At 42.5% G+C, this 16049-nt stretch overlaps 1 protein-coding gene across 1 annotated transcript in view; it reads left to right on the top strand.

The window, feature by feature from the left end:
* Positions 1–417: 417 nt before the first annotated feature.
* LOC121550656 (transmembrane protein 132C-like) overlaps positions 418–16049 on the top strand; it is a 46420-nt gene continuing 30788 nt past the window's right edge. Inside the window, exon 1 of the mRNA XM_041863002.1 lies at positions 418–1544. Within this exon, the coding sequence (XP_041718936.1) occupies positions 1499–1544 (46 nt within the window). The 5' untranslated portion in view covers positions 418–1498. The remainder of the gene's footprint in view (positions 1545–16049) is intronic.

The following is a 16049-nucleotide window of genomic DNA, read 5'->3' as shown; positions in this document are numbered from 1 at the left end:
TCCACAAGGTGTCACTGTTGCTTGTCAATCAGCAGCATCTGGGAAGTGGACAGGGGACCCCAGACACTGATTGCTATGAACGCTAATCAATATGTCCAATTTAAGACTCCTGAACAATTTGGCAACATAAATTGGCAATTTCCTTTTGAATATAAGTTCATAAAGAATGGGTTAAATATGTCAATAAACGTATTCTTAGATATCTGCATTATAATTTAGATCTTGGCTACCTCAGTGAGTTCCCACTGGGCAGAGACGTCATTTCAAGGTCTAGTTTTGATTTACATTTGGTTGAGATGTCAACTAACGTGAATTCAACAAAAAACGTCACCATGTCAAAAAAAATCACAAAACCTGTTATCTTCATTAGGACCCCATCACATCTGCGCTGTAAAGTGCCTGCGTGGGGTGCTGAGTAGTACGTCCGCCTTTACTTCACACTACACTCCCCCTAGACCAGAATTTGGCTATCTAAATGGTGACTTCTGGTTTTAATTCCCTCTTCAATTTATACAAAGGATGTTGACAGTGCACTGTACCAGGAGGATGGATTTAAGCGGGCGGAATGTCATGTCTTTATAACTTGGCTATATATGCAGCAAGGAACATGGATACCAGCGGAGGCAAATGCAAATAATTACTCCATGCTGTATAGTCAGCGTCCACACGGAGTGCCGAAGTTTGATGAAAACGGATATAAAACAAGAACTAGCCTAACCACTACGTTGTTCTGTGTCCGACATGGGATTCTTAATTTTTGTTCCCGCTGTAAACAACCTGTGTTGGAGTTATGCGTGATTTTAAACGTTTTATTTCTACGGGTGTAACAGGACACCTGAATAACTATATGAAAACATATCGTGTGCAATTCGATCACAACTTGGGTCTTCTGCAGCTAAAGTATCAGTGACTCTCAGTGAAATCATTGGGATTCGACGATAAGAGCCCTTACGCCAAGAAACTTCAGCATCCGGAGTCACATCTCTCAGCAAAGGATGCAGAGGAGACAGGGATGAAAAACGGGTGAAGAAAGGGGATAAAAAAATCTACTTCAAACCTCATTAGAAATTGAAATTTTTCTAACTGCTTCCATGGTGATTCATGATCCCATGTAGCAGAAGAGAACTCTCCCTAATAAGCTTGTTCGACAAAGCGGAACGAAGCGCTAAAGTCACCAAACGCTAGATAGCGCTGAGCATGTAATTTGCTAATTTTAACAAGTATTTTTATGACTTAATATTTATTACCTACATATTGCCACGTTTTCATTTACATTCGATATTCAGCAATGGGCACATTTTGCTGAGGGTTGTTCACATTGGATGAGAGAAACGCATGACTTTTGGAACTTAATAAGCTATCTTTTGGATGGTTAATGGACATTAGTAAACATCTGGCAGTCAGTTTTGATGCATCCAAGTATATGATTCGCCTCCCTTTTTGAATTAACCATTAACACTAAATCTACATAGATTTTTTTAAAGAGGCGAAAAGAAACATGTTGCATCTCCGTGCGCTGCAATCAATCATGGTACTTTTAGGGGGTAAGTGTGACATTATTTTAAACAATTGTTTTTTGTTATCATTACGCGTGCACCTCAGCTGTATGGTTTTGATATTTGAATAATTTGATATTTTATTAATTCTGGGATTCTTAAACTGTGCATTGGTGTTGTGCCATTTTATGCCTCTCGAATCATAAATATATGTTTTATTGCTTGTTCATGTAGTGAATTATTACTGATCATGATAACGCCTTATACGGATAGCTACCTCATGGGAATCTTTCATCATCTCAAGGCTTCCAACGAAAGTACCTGCTGATTTTAATGTGTCAGCATGGCTTTGTCCATTCCTTTCAGAACAGTTCTCTACAGCATATTCTCATACCCAGCTACATGTTGCAGAAGTACCTATCTCAAACAACAGTTCATAGGAGTTTGTTCAGTGAATCAAGTTTGCATTCAGCATATGGAGTCAAGGCAAGTGGTCTACTGGATTTGTGTCTAAAACATTTTTCCGGTTGCAGTCTGTGACCACATAGACCTTTTCACACTGCATTGTTCTTAGTCCCAGGCTAAGGTGCAGTGTGAACACGCCTATTGTGAGAGTCAACCTAACCTATAGGCCTATTGATACTCAAGCTGCTGATACCATAGTTAAGATGCAGAGGTAGAAGGAAATTAAAGTGATGCTCCAGAGCTTTGGTATTAATTCAGCCAGCAGTTTTGAATGTAGTGCTCAAAACGGGACCCTGAAAATGGTGCACTATGTCATTCATTTTGTATGATATGTTAGGTCCTGCAAAAAAAAAAAATATATATATATATATATATACAGTGAGGGAAAAAAGTATTTGATCCCCTGCTGATTTTGGACGTTTGTCCACTGACAAAGAAATTATCAGTCTAAAATTTTAATGGTAGGTTTATTTGAACAGTGAGAGACAGAATAACAACAAAAAAATCCAGAAAAACGCATGTCAAAAATGTTATAAATTGATTTGCATTTTAATGAGGTAAATAAGTATTTGACCCCTCTGCAAAACATGACTTAGTACTTGGTGGCAAAACCCTTGTTGGCAATCACAGAGGTCAGACGTTTCATGTAGTTGGCCACCAGGTTTGCACACATCTCAGGAGGGATTTTATCCCACTCCTCTTTGCAGATCTTCTCCAAGTCATTCAGGTTTCGAGGCTGACGTTTGGCAACTCGAACCTTCAGCTCCCTCCACAGATTTTCTATGGGATTAAGGTCTGGAGATTGGCTAGGCCACTCCAGGACCTTAATGAGCTTCTTCTTGAGCCACTCCTTTGTTGCCTTGGCCGTGTGTTTTGGGTCATTGTCATGCTGGAATATCCATCCACGACCCATTTTCAATGCCCTGGCTGAGGGAAGGAGGTTCTCACCAGAGATTTGACGGAACATGGCCCCGTCCATCGTCCCTTTGATGCGGTGAAGTTGTCCTGTCCCCTTAGCAGAAGAACACCCCCAAAGCATAATGTTTCCACCTCCATGTTTGACGGTGGGGATGGTGTCCTTGGGGTCATAGGCTGCATTCCTCCTCCTCCAAACACGGCGAGTTGAGTTGATGCCAAAGAGCTCAATTTTGGTCTCATCTGACCACAACACTTTCACCCAGTTCTCCTCTGAATCATTCAGATGTTCATTGGCAAACTTCAGACGGCCCTGTATATGTGCTTTCTTGAGCAGGGGGACCTTGTGGGCGCTGCAGGATTTCAGTCCTTCACGGCGTAATGTGTTACCAATTGTTTTCTTGGTGACTATGGTCCCAGCTGCCTTGAGATCATTGACAAGATCCTCCCGTGTAGTTCTGGGCTGATTCCTCACCGTTCTCATGATCATTGCAACTCCACGAGGTGAGATCTTGCATGGAGCCCCAGGCCGAGGGAGATTGACAGTTATTTTGTGTTTCTTCCATTTGCAAATAATCGCACAAACTATTGTTACCTTCTCACCAAGCTGCTTGGCGATGGTCTTGTAGCCCATTCCATTCTTGTGTAGGTCTACAATCTTGTCCCTGACATCCTTGGAGAGCTCTTTGGTCTTGGCCATGGTGGAGAGTTTGGAATCTGACTGATTGATTGCTTCTGTGGACAGGTATCTTTTATACAGGTAACAAGCTGAGATTAGGAGCACTCCCTTTAAGAGTGTGCTCCTAATCTTAGCTCGTTACCTGTATAAAAGACACCTGGGAGCCAGAAATCTTTCTGATTGAGAGGGGGTCAAATACTTATTTCCCTCATTAAAATGAAAAAAAAATGTATAACATTTGTGACATGCGTTTTTCTGGATTTTTTTGTTGTTATTCTGTCTCTCACTATTCAAATAACCCTACCATTGCAATTATAGACTGATAATTTCTTTGTCAGTGGGCAAACGTACAAAATCAACAGGGGATCAAATACTTTATTTCCCTCACTGTATATATATATATATATATATATATATATATATATATATATATATATATATATATTGTGATGTCACGAGAGGCTACACAGCTTTCAGCGGGATTGCTCAAGTAGTGCAAGGAGACCAGGTTCAACCAAAACAAGGATTTTATTAAAGGTCTTGGGAAACTAACGAAAGTATAACACAATTCTGTTCTCTGGTGGCTCTTTAAGGGTTAACAGTTCAGGGATGTCTCTTCCACATCCAAAATCATAACTCTCCCTCGCTCAAATAACTTTTCCCCAGTCTTACTGTATTCCACGTTGCAGCTAGTGGCCAACCCAGCAAAACGTCCTTCCAAATGTCCCACACGTATTTCCACAGGTGCATATATCCAAAGGTGAGTCTTTCCCAAAGGTAAGTATCTCCAAATCCTTATATTCCTCATGGAAGTGGACGTGCAGCACTCTTGTCCTCCAGAGAGCCCAGGTTGGAGACTGTGTTACTTCACAACCCACACACTCACTCTCAGTGTGTCTCTTCCCTTTCAAAAACCTCCAGCTCATCAGCTCCTGATCTGTTTCAGCTGCGTGGGAAGATTGGCCATAGAGGGGTGGAGTTCCCGACCATACCAGCAGATGGAGCCATAGCTGTCTGGGTTTGCAGCCATCTCAGGGGGATGTAACGTCCCTCCAGGACACAGCCTCTCGTGACATCACACATCCCCCTCCTCGGGACCGACGTCCTCGTCGGGGTAAAGGCAGCGAAGAAGGCATCACGCCGGGAGAGGGCGTCCGCATTGCCGTGGTGCTTCCCAGACTGCTCTCTCTTCAACTCCTCCAACTCTAGGACCAGGGACTCAGCCTCCTGTTGTCTCTCCTTGAGTTTCTTACTGAACGCATCAGCCTTGGTTTTAGCAGAGTTTAGCTTCTGTTGAGCAGCTTTCAGTTCCTTCTCTCTCTCTGCCTCCGCATTCTTCATCTTGTTCTCCAACACCTTGTACTTCTCCTCTGCCTTCTTCTGGACCTCCTTACTACTGCGCAGGGTCTCCTCACACTCCTCGATGGTCCTGCGCAGCCTCTCCAGCTCCTCCTGTTGCTTAGGGAAGGAGCTCTGTTGGAGTTTAGCCTGGAGGATATCTAACTCTTCTGTCTTCATGTCTAACTGTTGCTTTAACAAACGATACCTCTCAGCGGTCCCCTTCAGACCAGACAGTTCTTTGTCCAGATTCTGTAGCTCCGTCTCTGTGTCGGTCTGGGCACCTGCCATCCCTATCAGAGCCCGGGGCGGGAGTGAGTAACTCGGAGGATTGCACCGGAGCCTTCCCAGGATGAGTCTTGCCTCTCCGTTTCCGAGGTACTCGGGTTATCCTCTCCTGAGACTCTCTCCAGAGTGGGTAAAAGGCTGGGCAGTCTCGTCCAATTAGGACAGGGACGGGGAGGGAATCAACCACCCCCGCCGTCGTGTGTATGGTTCCCCGTGTGCTGGTCATTGTAAGTTCAGTAATGGGGTATTCTCTGGTGTCCCCATGGACACAGGAAACTGGGAGGACTTTCCCGGGGTCAGACACGTTGGGCCCACCAAATCCTTACGCACCAGGGTGGCCCGGCTACCAGAATCCAGTAAGGCCTCCACATCATGGTGATTCACAGTTACCGGGCAGGTGGGGGGGTCGATCTGGGCCGCCATCTACGACTCCCAAGAGCGAGGCAAAACGGTGTGTGGGTGCTGAGCTGGAGGACTCCGCAGTGGGCATAGGTTCATCGGCTGGTTTCCCACACTGCCAGGAGATATGTCCCATCTCCCCACACCGGTAACACTGTCGAGTTTCCCCCTCCTGGTGTACTCTTCTTGGACCCGCCTGGTTTCTGGCTCCCCCTGGAGCCGGGATAAGTCCTGACGTGGCTGGGTTCGAGACCTTGGGGTCCTTTGGACGGGTTCTTCCCATTTGTGGTGGGGCCGCACTCCTGGGGTCTTTTCGGGAAGCATTCAGCATCTCCGCTGTGGCCTGGTACTTTTCCACAGCTTCCACGGTCAGATCAGCCGTGGTCAAGGCCTGTTGACTGATGAACCGTTTTGCCTCATAAGGCAGGGCGCGTGAGGTAACGATCCACCACAACGGCCTCCACCACCGCCGCTGCTGTATTCCTCTGCGGATCCAGCCATTTCCTTGCGATTCGGACAAGTTCATGCATCTGCGCCCGAGGAGGTTGGTCTGGTTGGAAGGTCCAGCTGTGAAAGCGCTGGGCCATACCAAACTTTGTGAGTCCATATCTGCTGAGGATCTCAGACTTCAGGGCATCATAGTCAGTAACCTGGTCAGGGCCCAGGTCCCGGACAGCATTCAGCGATTCCCCGGTTAGGAAGGGGGCTAACAGACCAACCCACTGTTGCTTGGGCCAGGCTTCCCTAGTGGCCGTGGCCTCAAATGCATGCAGGTATGCCTCAATGTCATCGGTAGCTCCCATCTTAGATATAAAGTCACTTGCCTTTATTGGGCGGGTATTTTGGACAACCCTCTGTCTCTGCAACTGCAATTCCTCTGCCTTCAGAAGGTTGGCTTTCTTTTGCTCCTCCAAGAGAGCCACGGTTGCTTGCATCTGGGCTTGCTGGCCAGCAACAAGGGCTTTCAATATGTCCTCCATTTCAGTCGGCGGGGGAGCCTACGGCCAACTTGGAAAACTGGGTGATCAAACCTTCGGTATCCTCCTCTGACATGCACTATTAACGCTTGAGCGTGCCTGTATTCTCCACCATCTGTGATGTCACGAGAGGCTACACAGCTTTCAGCGGGATTGCTCAAGTAGTGCAAGGAGACCAGGTTCAACCAAAACAAGGATTTTATTAAAGGTCTTGGGAAACTAACGAAAGTATAACACAATTCTGTTCTCTGGTGGCTCTTTAAGGGTTAACAGTTCAGGGATGTCTCTTCCACATCCAAAATCATAACTCTCCCTCGCTCAAATAACTTTTCCCCAGTCTTACTGTATTCCACGTTGCAGCTAGTGGCCAACCCAGCAAAACGTCCTTCCAAATGTCCCACACGTATTTCCACAGGTGCATATATCCAAAGGTGAGTCTTTCCCAAAGGTAAGTATCTCCAAATCCTTATATTCCTCATGGAAGTGGACGTGCAGCACTCTTGTCCTCCAGAGAGCCCAGGTTGGAGACTGTGTTACTTCACAACCCACACACTCACTCTCAGTGTGTCTCTTCCCTTTCAAAAACCTCCAGCTCATCAGCTCCTGATCTGTTTCAGCTGCGTGGGAAGATTGGCCATAGAGGGGTGGAGTTCCCGACCATACCAGCAGATGGAGCCATAGCTGTCTGGGTTTGCAGCCATCTCAGGGGATGTAACGTCCCTCCAGGACACAGCCTCTCGTGACATCACAATATATATATATATATATATATATATATATATATATATATATATATATATATATATATACACTAGCGTTCAAATGTTTGGGGTCTCTTATTTTTGAAAGAAAAGCAATTTTTTTGGCCATTAAAATAACATCAAATTGATCAGAAATACAGTGTAGACATTGTTAATGTTGTAAATGGCTATTGTAGCTGGAAACGTCTGGTTTTTAATGGAATATCTACATAGGCGTACAGAGGCCCATTATCAGCAACCATCAGTCCTGTGTTCCAATGGCACGTTGTGTTTGCTAATCCAAGTTTATCATTTTAAAAGGCTAATTGATCATTAGAAAACCCTTTTACAATTATGTTAGCATAGCTGAAAACTGTTGTGCTGATTAGAGAAGCAATAAAACTGGCCTTCTTGAGACTAGTTGAGTATCTGGAGCATCAGCAATTGTGAGTTCGATTACAGGCTCAAAATGGCCAGAAACAAATAACTTTCTTCTGAAACTTGTCAGTCTGTTCTTGTTCTGAGAAATGAAGGCTATTCTATGTGAGAAATTGCCTAGAAACTGAAGATCTCGTACATAGCTGTGTACTACTCCCTTCACAGAACAGCGCAAACTGGCTCTAACCAGAATAGAAAGAGGAGTGGGAGGCCCCGGTGCACAACTAAGCAAGAGGACAAATACATTAGAGTGTCTAGTTTGAGAAACAGGCGCCTCACAGGTCCTCAACTGGCAGCTTCATTAAATAGTACCCGCAAAACACCAGTCTCAACGTCAACAGTGAAGAGGCGACTCCGGGATGCTGACCTTCTAGGCAGAGTTGCAAAGAAAAAGCCATATCTCAGACTGGCGAATAAAAAGAAAATATTAAAATGTGCAGTCTGAGATATGGCTTTCTTTTCTACCTTGTAGAATAATAGTGAAGACATCAAAACTATGAAATACACATATGGAATCATGTAGTAACCATAAAAGTGTTAAACAAATCAAAATATATTTTATATTTGAGATTCTTCAAAGTAGCCACCCTTTGCCTTGATGACAGCTTTGCACACTCTTGGCATTCTCTCAACCAGCTTCACCTGGAATGCTTTTCCAACAGTCTTGAAGGAGTTCCCACATATGCTGAGCACTTGATGGCTGCTTTTCCTTCACTCTGCGGTCCAACTCATCCCAAACCATCTCAATTGGTTTAAGGTCAGGTGATTGTGGAGGCCAGGTCATCTGATGCAGCACTCCATTACTCTCCTTCTTGGTCAAATAGCCCTTACACCGCCTGGAGGTGTGTTGGGTCATTGTCCTGTTGAGGACAATGACCCAACAAACCAGATGGGATGGCGTATTGCTGCAGAATGCTGTGGTAGCCATGCTGGTTAAGTGTGCCTTGAATTCTAAATAAATCACAGACAGTGTCACCAGCAAAACACCCCCACACCATCACACCTCCTCCTCCATGCTTCACGGTGGGAACCACACATGCGGAGATCATCCGTTCACCTACTCTGTATCTCACAAAGACATGGCGCTTTTTGCAACTGCAGTTGAAGAAACTTTCAAAGTTCTTGACATTTTCCGGATTGACTGACCTTCATGTCTTAAAGTAATGATGGGCTGTCGTTTCTCTTTGCTTATTTGAGCTGTTCTTGCCCTAATATGGACTTGGTCTTTTACCAAATAGGGCTATCTTCTGTATACCAACCCTACCTTGTCACAACACAACTGATTGGCTCAAACGCATTAAGAAGGAAAGAAATTCCAGAAATTAACTTTTAACAAGGCACACCTGTTAATTGAAATGCATTCCAGTATGGAGAAGAAAAAAATGTATGCACTCACTAACTGTAAAGTCGCTCTGGATAAGAGCGTCTGCTAAATGACTAAAATGTAAAATGTAATTCCAGGAGACTACCTCATGAATCTGGTTGAGAGAATGCCAATAGTGTGCAATGCTGTCATCAAGGCAAAGGGTGGCTACTTTGAAAAATCTCAAATATAAAATATATTTTGATTTGTTTAACACTTTTTTGATTACTATGTGATTCCATATGTGTTATTTCATAGTTTTGATGTTTTCACTATTATTCTACAATCTAGAAAATAGTAAAAATAAAGAAAAACCCTGGAATGAGTAGGTTTGTCCAAACCTTTGACTGGTACTGTATATATACAATGCCTTGCAAAAGTATTCATCCCACTTGGCGTTTTTCCTATTTTGTTGCATTACAACCTGTAATTTAAATGGATTTTTATTTGGATTTCATGTAATGGACATACACAAAATAGTCCAAATTGGTGAAGTGGAATGAAAAAAATAACTTGTTTCAAAAGATTCTAAACAATAAATAACGGAAAAGGGGTGCGTGCATATGTATTCACCCCCTTTGCCCCTAAATAAGATCTGGTGCAACCAATTACCTTCAGAAGTCACATAATTAGTTAAATAAAGTCCATCTGTGTGCAATCTAAGTGTCACATGATCTGTCACATGATCTCAGTATACTGTATATACACCTTTTCTGAAAGGCCCCAGATTCTGCAACAGCACTAAGCAAGGGGCACCACCAAGCAAGCGGCACCATGAAGACCAAGGAGCTCTCCAAACAGGTCAGGCACAAAGTTGTGGAGAAGTACAGATCAGGGTTGGGTTATAAAAAAAAATCTGAAACTTTGAACATCCCACGGAGCACCACAACAAACCTGCCAAGAGAGACTTTCCAGGTTGTAAGGCAACAAAATAGGAAAAATGCCAAGGGGGGTGAATACTTTCGCAAGCCACTGTATGTACTGGTACTGGATTTTGACATGACTGTGCAGGGGCACAGCCATTGGTGGGCCTGGGAGGGCATAGGCCCACCCACTTGGGAGCCATGCCAACCCACTGGGGAGCCAGGCCCAGCCAATCAGAATCAGTTTTTCCCCCACGTAAGGGCTTTATTACAGATAGAAATACTCCTCAGTTTCATCAGCTGTCCGTGTGGCTGATCTCAGATGATCCCACAGGTGAAGAAGCCTGATGTGGAGGGCATGTGGTCTGCGGTTGTGAGGCCTGTTGGACGTAATGCCAAATTCTCTAAAACGACATTGGAGGCGGCGTATGGTAGAGAAATGAACATTAAATTATCTGGCAACACCTCTGGTGGACATTCCTGCAGTCAGCATGCCAATTGCACGGTCCCTCAAAATGTGAGACATCTGTGGCATTGTGTTGTGTGACAAAACTGCACATTATAGAGTGGCTTTTTATTGTCCCCAGCACAAGGTGCACCTGTGTAATGATCATGCTGTTTAATCAGCTTTCATGATATGCCACTCCTGTAAGGTGGATGGATTATCTTGGCAAAGGAAAAATGCTCACTAACAGGGATGTAAACACATTTGCGCACAAAATTTGAGAGAAATAAGCTTTTTGTGCGTATGGAACATTTCTGGGATCTTTTATTTCAGCTCATGAAACATCGGACCAACACTTTACATGTTGGGTTTATAGTTTTGTTCAGATAAACAGTATATACTGTATGTTATGCATTCCAATTAGTCTAATGTCTTACAAATTTGTAGGTGCTTAAGATCCCAGACTGCATCTTTAAGTTTAATGTTGAAGAGGAAGAGGGTCATATCCAGGCATAATATTATACCTTCATCAAATGTGATGCCTTCTATTGTTCATATAAGTCAGTAATACTGAAATGGTGTTTGAACGATAGGGATTGTAGCGAAGAGCTTCGACTTGAGTTGAAATGCCACCACACTTTACATCATGTCAGGTGTGTAACCTTTAATAAATTGTTACAGTGACCTCCAAAGAGCCTTCTCACTGTAACATGACTGCCAGACTCTCTTAATAGTCAAAGCAAGATGGAAATCCATAAATGTGACCGACCGCCTCGATTCGGTCTTATGTAGCAACATTTGAAATTGTGTTTTTTACACTGGATAAAAGTAGAGACTCAGAGCTAGAAAATGGTATATCATACATTACAGTTGAGGAACATTGGGAAAGTAATTCTGCTTTGAAAGTTGATGAACTTGTAACCCCACTTTTGAGAAAATGGCCCTTGAATGTTTTGGTACACCTACTGGAGAGCTCTTCTTTGTCTACACCCATTCAGCATCATTCACACCCTCTTAAGCCTTAGCCCCACCCATCTCTTTAAGGTTTGACATGTGAGGCCATGTGGTAAACACACGCTATATTGGTACAGTGAAGTTGTTACTTACTTGCATAGTAGCAATATCAAAAACAGAAAGTGTCCAGATAAAAATATTTTATAAATATTTTATCATTATTAGATGAAGCTTACCCAACACACTTGTCTAAATTGATGGGTCATGTGAAGGAAATGCTATAATCACCCCCCAGCCACATCTAGCTAAGTGGATGGGTCACTATTGTCTAGACATGTACACATGTTCATGAAATACAATAGATGGCCGTAATCACCCCCAGACACACCTGCCTAATTTGATGGGTCATGTAATAATCCAGCCGAAGTGGAGTCTTTTCTTTAGACATGTAGCTAGCTAAGTAGCTAGCTAGCTAAACAATGAACCGGCATAATCCCAAATCATACTACTACCAATACAAACATTGTCATAGCTGTAGTATGAATCTGCAGGTAGCTAAAGCTAACAAACTAGGTTCAATGTTAGCTAGCTAACATTAGGCTATAACTAGCAATGCAAATGGTTTTCTGATTTGAATAATATTACTATACAGATCATACACGTAACGTTAGCTAGCGAGCCTTCAAGCTAATGTTTGCTAGCTAACCAACAGTACGCTTTAACTCGCAATAAAAACGACTTTCTGACAAAATTAGAAAGTTATATCTGAAAATGTAGCCAGACTCTTATCCGTACACATGGATGAATGCTTCATGACAGACTGGAACCATTTAACTCAGTTTTGTTTGTAGCTATATCTTGTTTGGCCAGCGTTGTGTCCGGTCACTCCAGTTCACACTGACCGTGGCATGTGCAGAAAGTAGCCCATCACTTTTTTCCAACTGATCTGTCGATTATGCCTGCTAAATTAGGGGCGTCAATGTTGTTGAGAAAAGTAGCAAAACTTTTGTTGTTCTCGATGGCTAACTTTATATATTTCAAAAACGGTGTGGTAGAAAGGACTGTCAACACATACTGAGCAGCTCCCGTTATAGACAGAAGCATGCTACATGGCAGACCAATCCAAACTCATCTCCCGGCATTTCCAGCCCATCCATTATCTCAGCCAATCATGGCTAGCGGGAAGGTTCCTGTCTTTTTCCATGGCTAAACCAACTAGTCTAGTAATTAAACAATTTTATTTGTGTTTATGGATGGAATACGAGTTTGTTATTAAGGCACATGAAAGTTCCAGAAGGCATTTCTGCCCAAATGAATGTTTACGTTCAAATGCGGCTCCTGTGAAGTAGTGATGTGCAACAAATGCCTAGTTTCCTCAAACTAGTCACAAATGAGTTCAGAGGTACATATTGTGTAAGATTGTATATCGTCACTGCCCATCAGTTTCTCCCACTACAGAGTAGAAACATATGTATAGAATCCAATCCCTCTGCAAATGACATATTTGCATGGTTCAGTTCAGAGCTCCAGAAAAGTCTCAGTGTTTAGCTGTACGAGGTATGTACATGAGCCCATGGCAAACTGAGAATCCTTCCTCTCCACTGGATTAGCAACACTGGACTGTTCCTTGGAAGATTTCTTTCTCTTGAGCATGTCGAACATTCTCCCTGTTGTCGCTCTCTGCATGTTGTTCATCTCTTCTTTATTCTGTAGAATCCTAAAATCTTTACAATTACAACACAGAAGTGGGTGTATTAAGAAAATGTACAGGTAATAGCTTTGGAACTTTAGATAGCAGATTGAATCTCAGAGTGAATTAGTAATACTCATTACTAAGTAGCTATAAGTTGTTAATTACTCAGTATTATGAATGAGATTCACCTGAGTTTTATTCGGGTGGACCTCCTCAAGTCTTCATCAAACTCAGCAGCATAAAGGCCTGTTGTCGTCACTCAGCCACAGATCTGTCTTTCTGTCATCATCTCTTTGATGACAGGCCAGTTTTTCTGTCAAAAGGTGGCTGGGCAGAACACGATGAGGATGGTTATCCTCTGCATTTGAAATTAGCCTTCAGATTGTTCTCTATGGTTGAGCCTGTCATAACCAAGAAAAAGGTGGAACTAGTAATATGGAAGCTCTACGTCACATCATGTACCATGTGGTCCTCTGTAGCTCAGCTGGTAGAGCACGGCGCTTGTAACGCCAAGGTAGTGGGTTCGATCCCCGGGACCACCCATACACAAAAATGTATGCACGCATGACTGTAAATCACTTTGGATAAAAGCGTCTGCTAAATGGCATATTATTATATTATACCATAGCAGCAAAAATAACTCTCCTTACTGGAATCACATAAAAGTGCTCATTTATGTAATCGTTTTGAGGCAATTCCTGTACAGAGAAAAAAAGTATTCCTCCAGATTGTTCGAGGAGAGCACTTAGTAAAGGCTTTCACAACTGTCCCACTGGGTACAGACGTCAGTTCAACATCTAGTTTTGATTTACATTTGGTTGAGTTATCAACTAACTTGAATTCAACGTGAAATCAACAAAAAATGTCACCCAGTCATTGGATTTATGTTAAAAGTTGGGTGAAAGAAATACAAAATTCCCTTGCAACGATGACTTTTTGTAACTCCAATCAGTTTTCCACTTGATTCAATGTCATCACATAGATTTGTTTTGTTGAAATGATGTGGAAACAACGCTGATTCAACCAGTTTTTGCCCAGTGGGGTATCTCCAAGGTGAACTACACCTTATAGAGAGTAATGGAATTATAATTGGTTACCAAATTGGTTCAATGAGGACACAATAAAAACCTCCTGTCTCCCTTGCCTTGAGTTGTACTAGATGTTATACTTCCTGATTTGGAATCCTAAATGTTAATGGTCTCTGATCAGTTCACTCAGTAGACTATAAGGTAATGTAATGTAAGAACATTTTACATGTATTTCAAAGGCTATGTGAAACGACCCTCTGTGTGCGCTTGTAAAACGTGATTTTCAAATGTAATTTCAATGCCATCTGTGGAATATGCTTTTGGTCTGTGAGAGCAGTGAGCGGTTTAAGAGGAAACACAAAGAATACATTTAATTTAATTTAATAAATAATTAGAAGACTGATCTTTAATGGACTGAAAGGATTTTACATCATATTTTGTCTGAACATTTTCAGCTCTTTGCTTATCATCTGTGGGGTCAGTGTATTTCTTTTATATCTGTTTAAGCAAGTCATTACTGTAGTTGGAAATGACATTTTCACTGATTTGACTTTTTTTAGGAGATTGTATTTCCACTATTAATGATGAAAATCAGCCTTCCGGCTCTGCTCATAGAGCTAGAGCTGTAAAGGAGGGAGAGTGAGAGAGAAAAAGTGAGCGGGAGCGAGATAGTGTGGGTGCGCATACTCTATGCTGGTGGCAGTGGCATAGGATACAACCCTGCAACCCACGCAAGGCGGGAGGCCCCCGAGCTTTAGTTATCTACGTAAGGGAATTGTATATTTCTTCACCCAACTTTTAACCCAGGGTGATTTTTTGTTGTTGTTGATTTCCCATTGAATTGAAGTTAGTTGAAAACTCAACCAAATGTAAATCAAAACTAGACGTTGAACTGACGTCTGTGCCAAGTGGGACAGTTGAGATAACCGTTACTAAGTGCTCTCCACGAACAATCTGTCAAAGAAAAAAAAATCTCTGTAAAAGAACATCGAATTGCCTCAAAATGATTACATAAATGAGCACTTTTGTGTGATCGCAGTAAGGAGAGTTATTTTTGCTTCTATGGTACATGATGCTCAGACCTTGCAGGGGGGCTCGCAAAACTGCACTACGCCAATGATTGGTGAATTTTATGCACATTAATTATAGAGCACATACACACAGAAATTAAAGCACTTACTCAATATAATGAATCGTACTGTAAGAAAACACATTCAGACTAGGCAGATTACTACCTCATAAAACAGTCATTGTTAGGAGCTAAAATATCCATTATTTTACTTATTTAAATAAAATGTGATTTCTAATTTCTTCCCAAAGTTGAAAATGTAATATCTCCTCTCAAACTCACCCCTCTTTTAATTGAAACTGAACTGTGTCCCAATGGGACTTCTGGCTGGGGAAAATAGCCCATATGCCATCCCTACCTCTCATCCATCAGCTTAACAAGATCCAATAGAGGATCAAGCATGGATAGTCTACAATCGGCCTCATAAGTACTTAGCACACAAACCATGCTGTCTCCTCCTTCAGCTGCTGTGACTGTCCCCATAATAACTATATCCGTCGAGGAATCACCATAGGCTTCTAGGATTTTTCTGACAGTAAGAAATTGTACACAATCACATAATTAACCTCAGTCTGTTATGATTCTTAACAATGAATGTGTCATAGTGTGAGCTATATGTTTAAATACAGTGAGTGTGGGATCCACTCCCCTTTGTTCCCTGACAGTGGAGATAAGAGTTGCAACTGGCACACTTTCAGCAGGCACATATCCTGCAATGAGGAAGCGAAATATAAACAGAAGATTTAATGGTTTAAAAAGCTGCCTGGAGGGAAGTGGGAAACACGGCCAAAGCCAATGGATTAAAAGGCAATTGTAAAATCCCCTTTGTTTCGCTGTGAGTTTCAGCTGAGGTTCCATTGGTAGTGTGGAAGTAATGATTCCCTCTGTGTGTAATCTCA

This window comes from Coregonus clupeaformis, chromosome 18 (assembly GCF_020615455.1).
Source record: "Coregonus clupeaformis isolate EN_2021a chromosome 18, ASM2061545v1, whole genome shotgun sequence".
NCBI lineage: Eukaryota > Metazoa > Chordata > Actinopteri > Salmoniformes > Salmonidae > Coregonus > Coregonus clupeaformis.
This window is presented reverse-complemented; position numbering and strand designations above follow the sequence as displayed.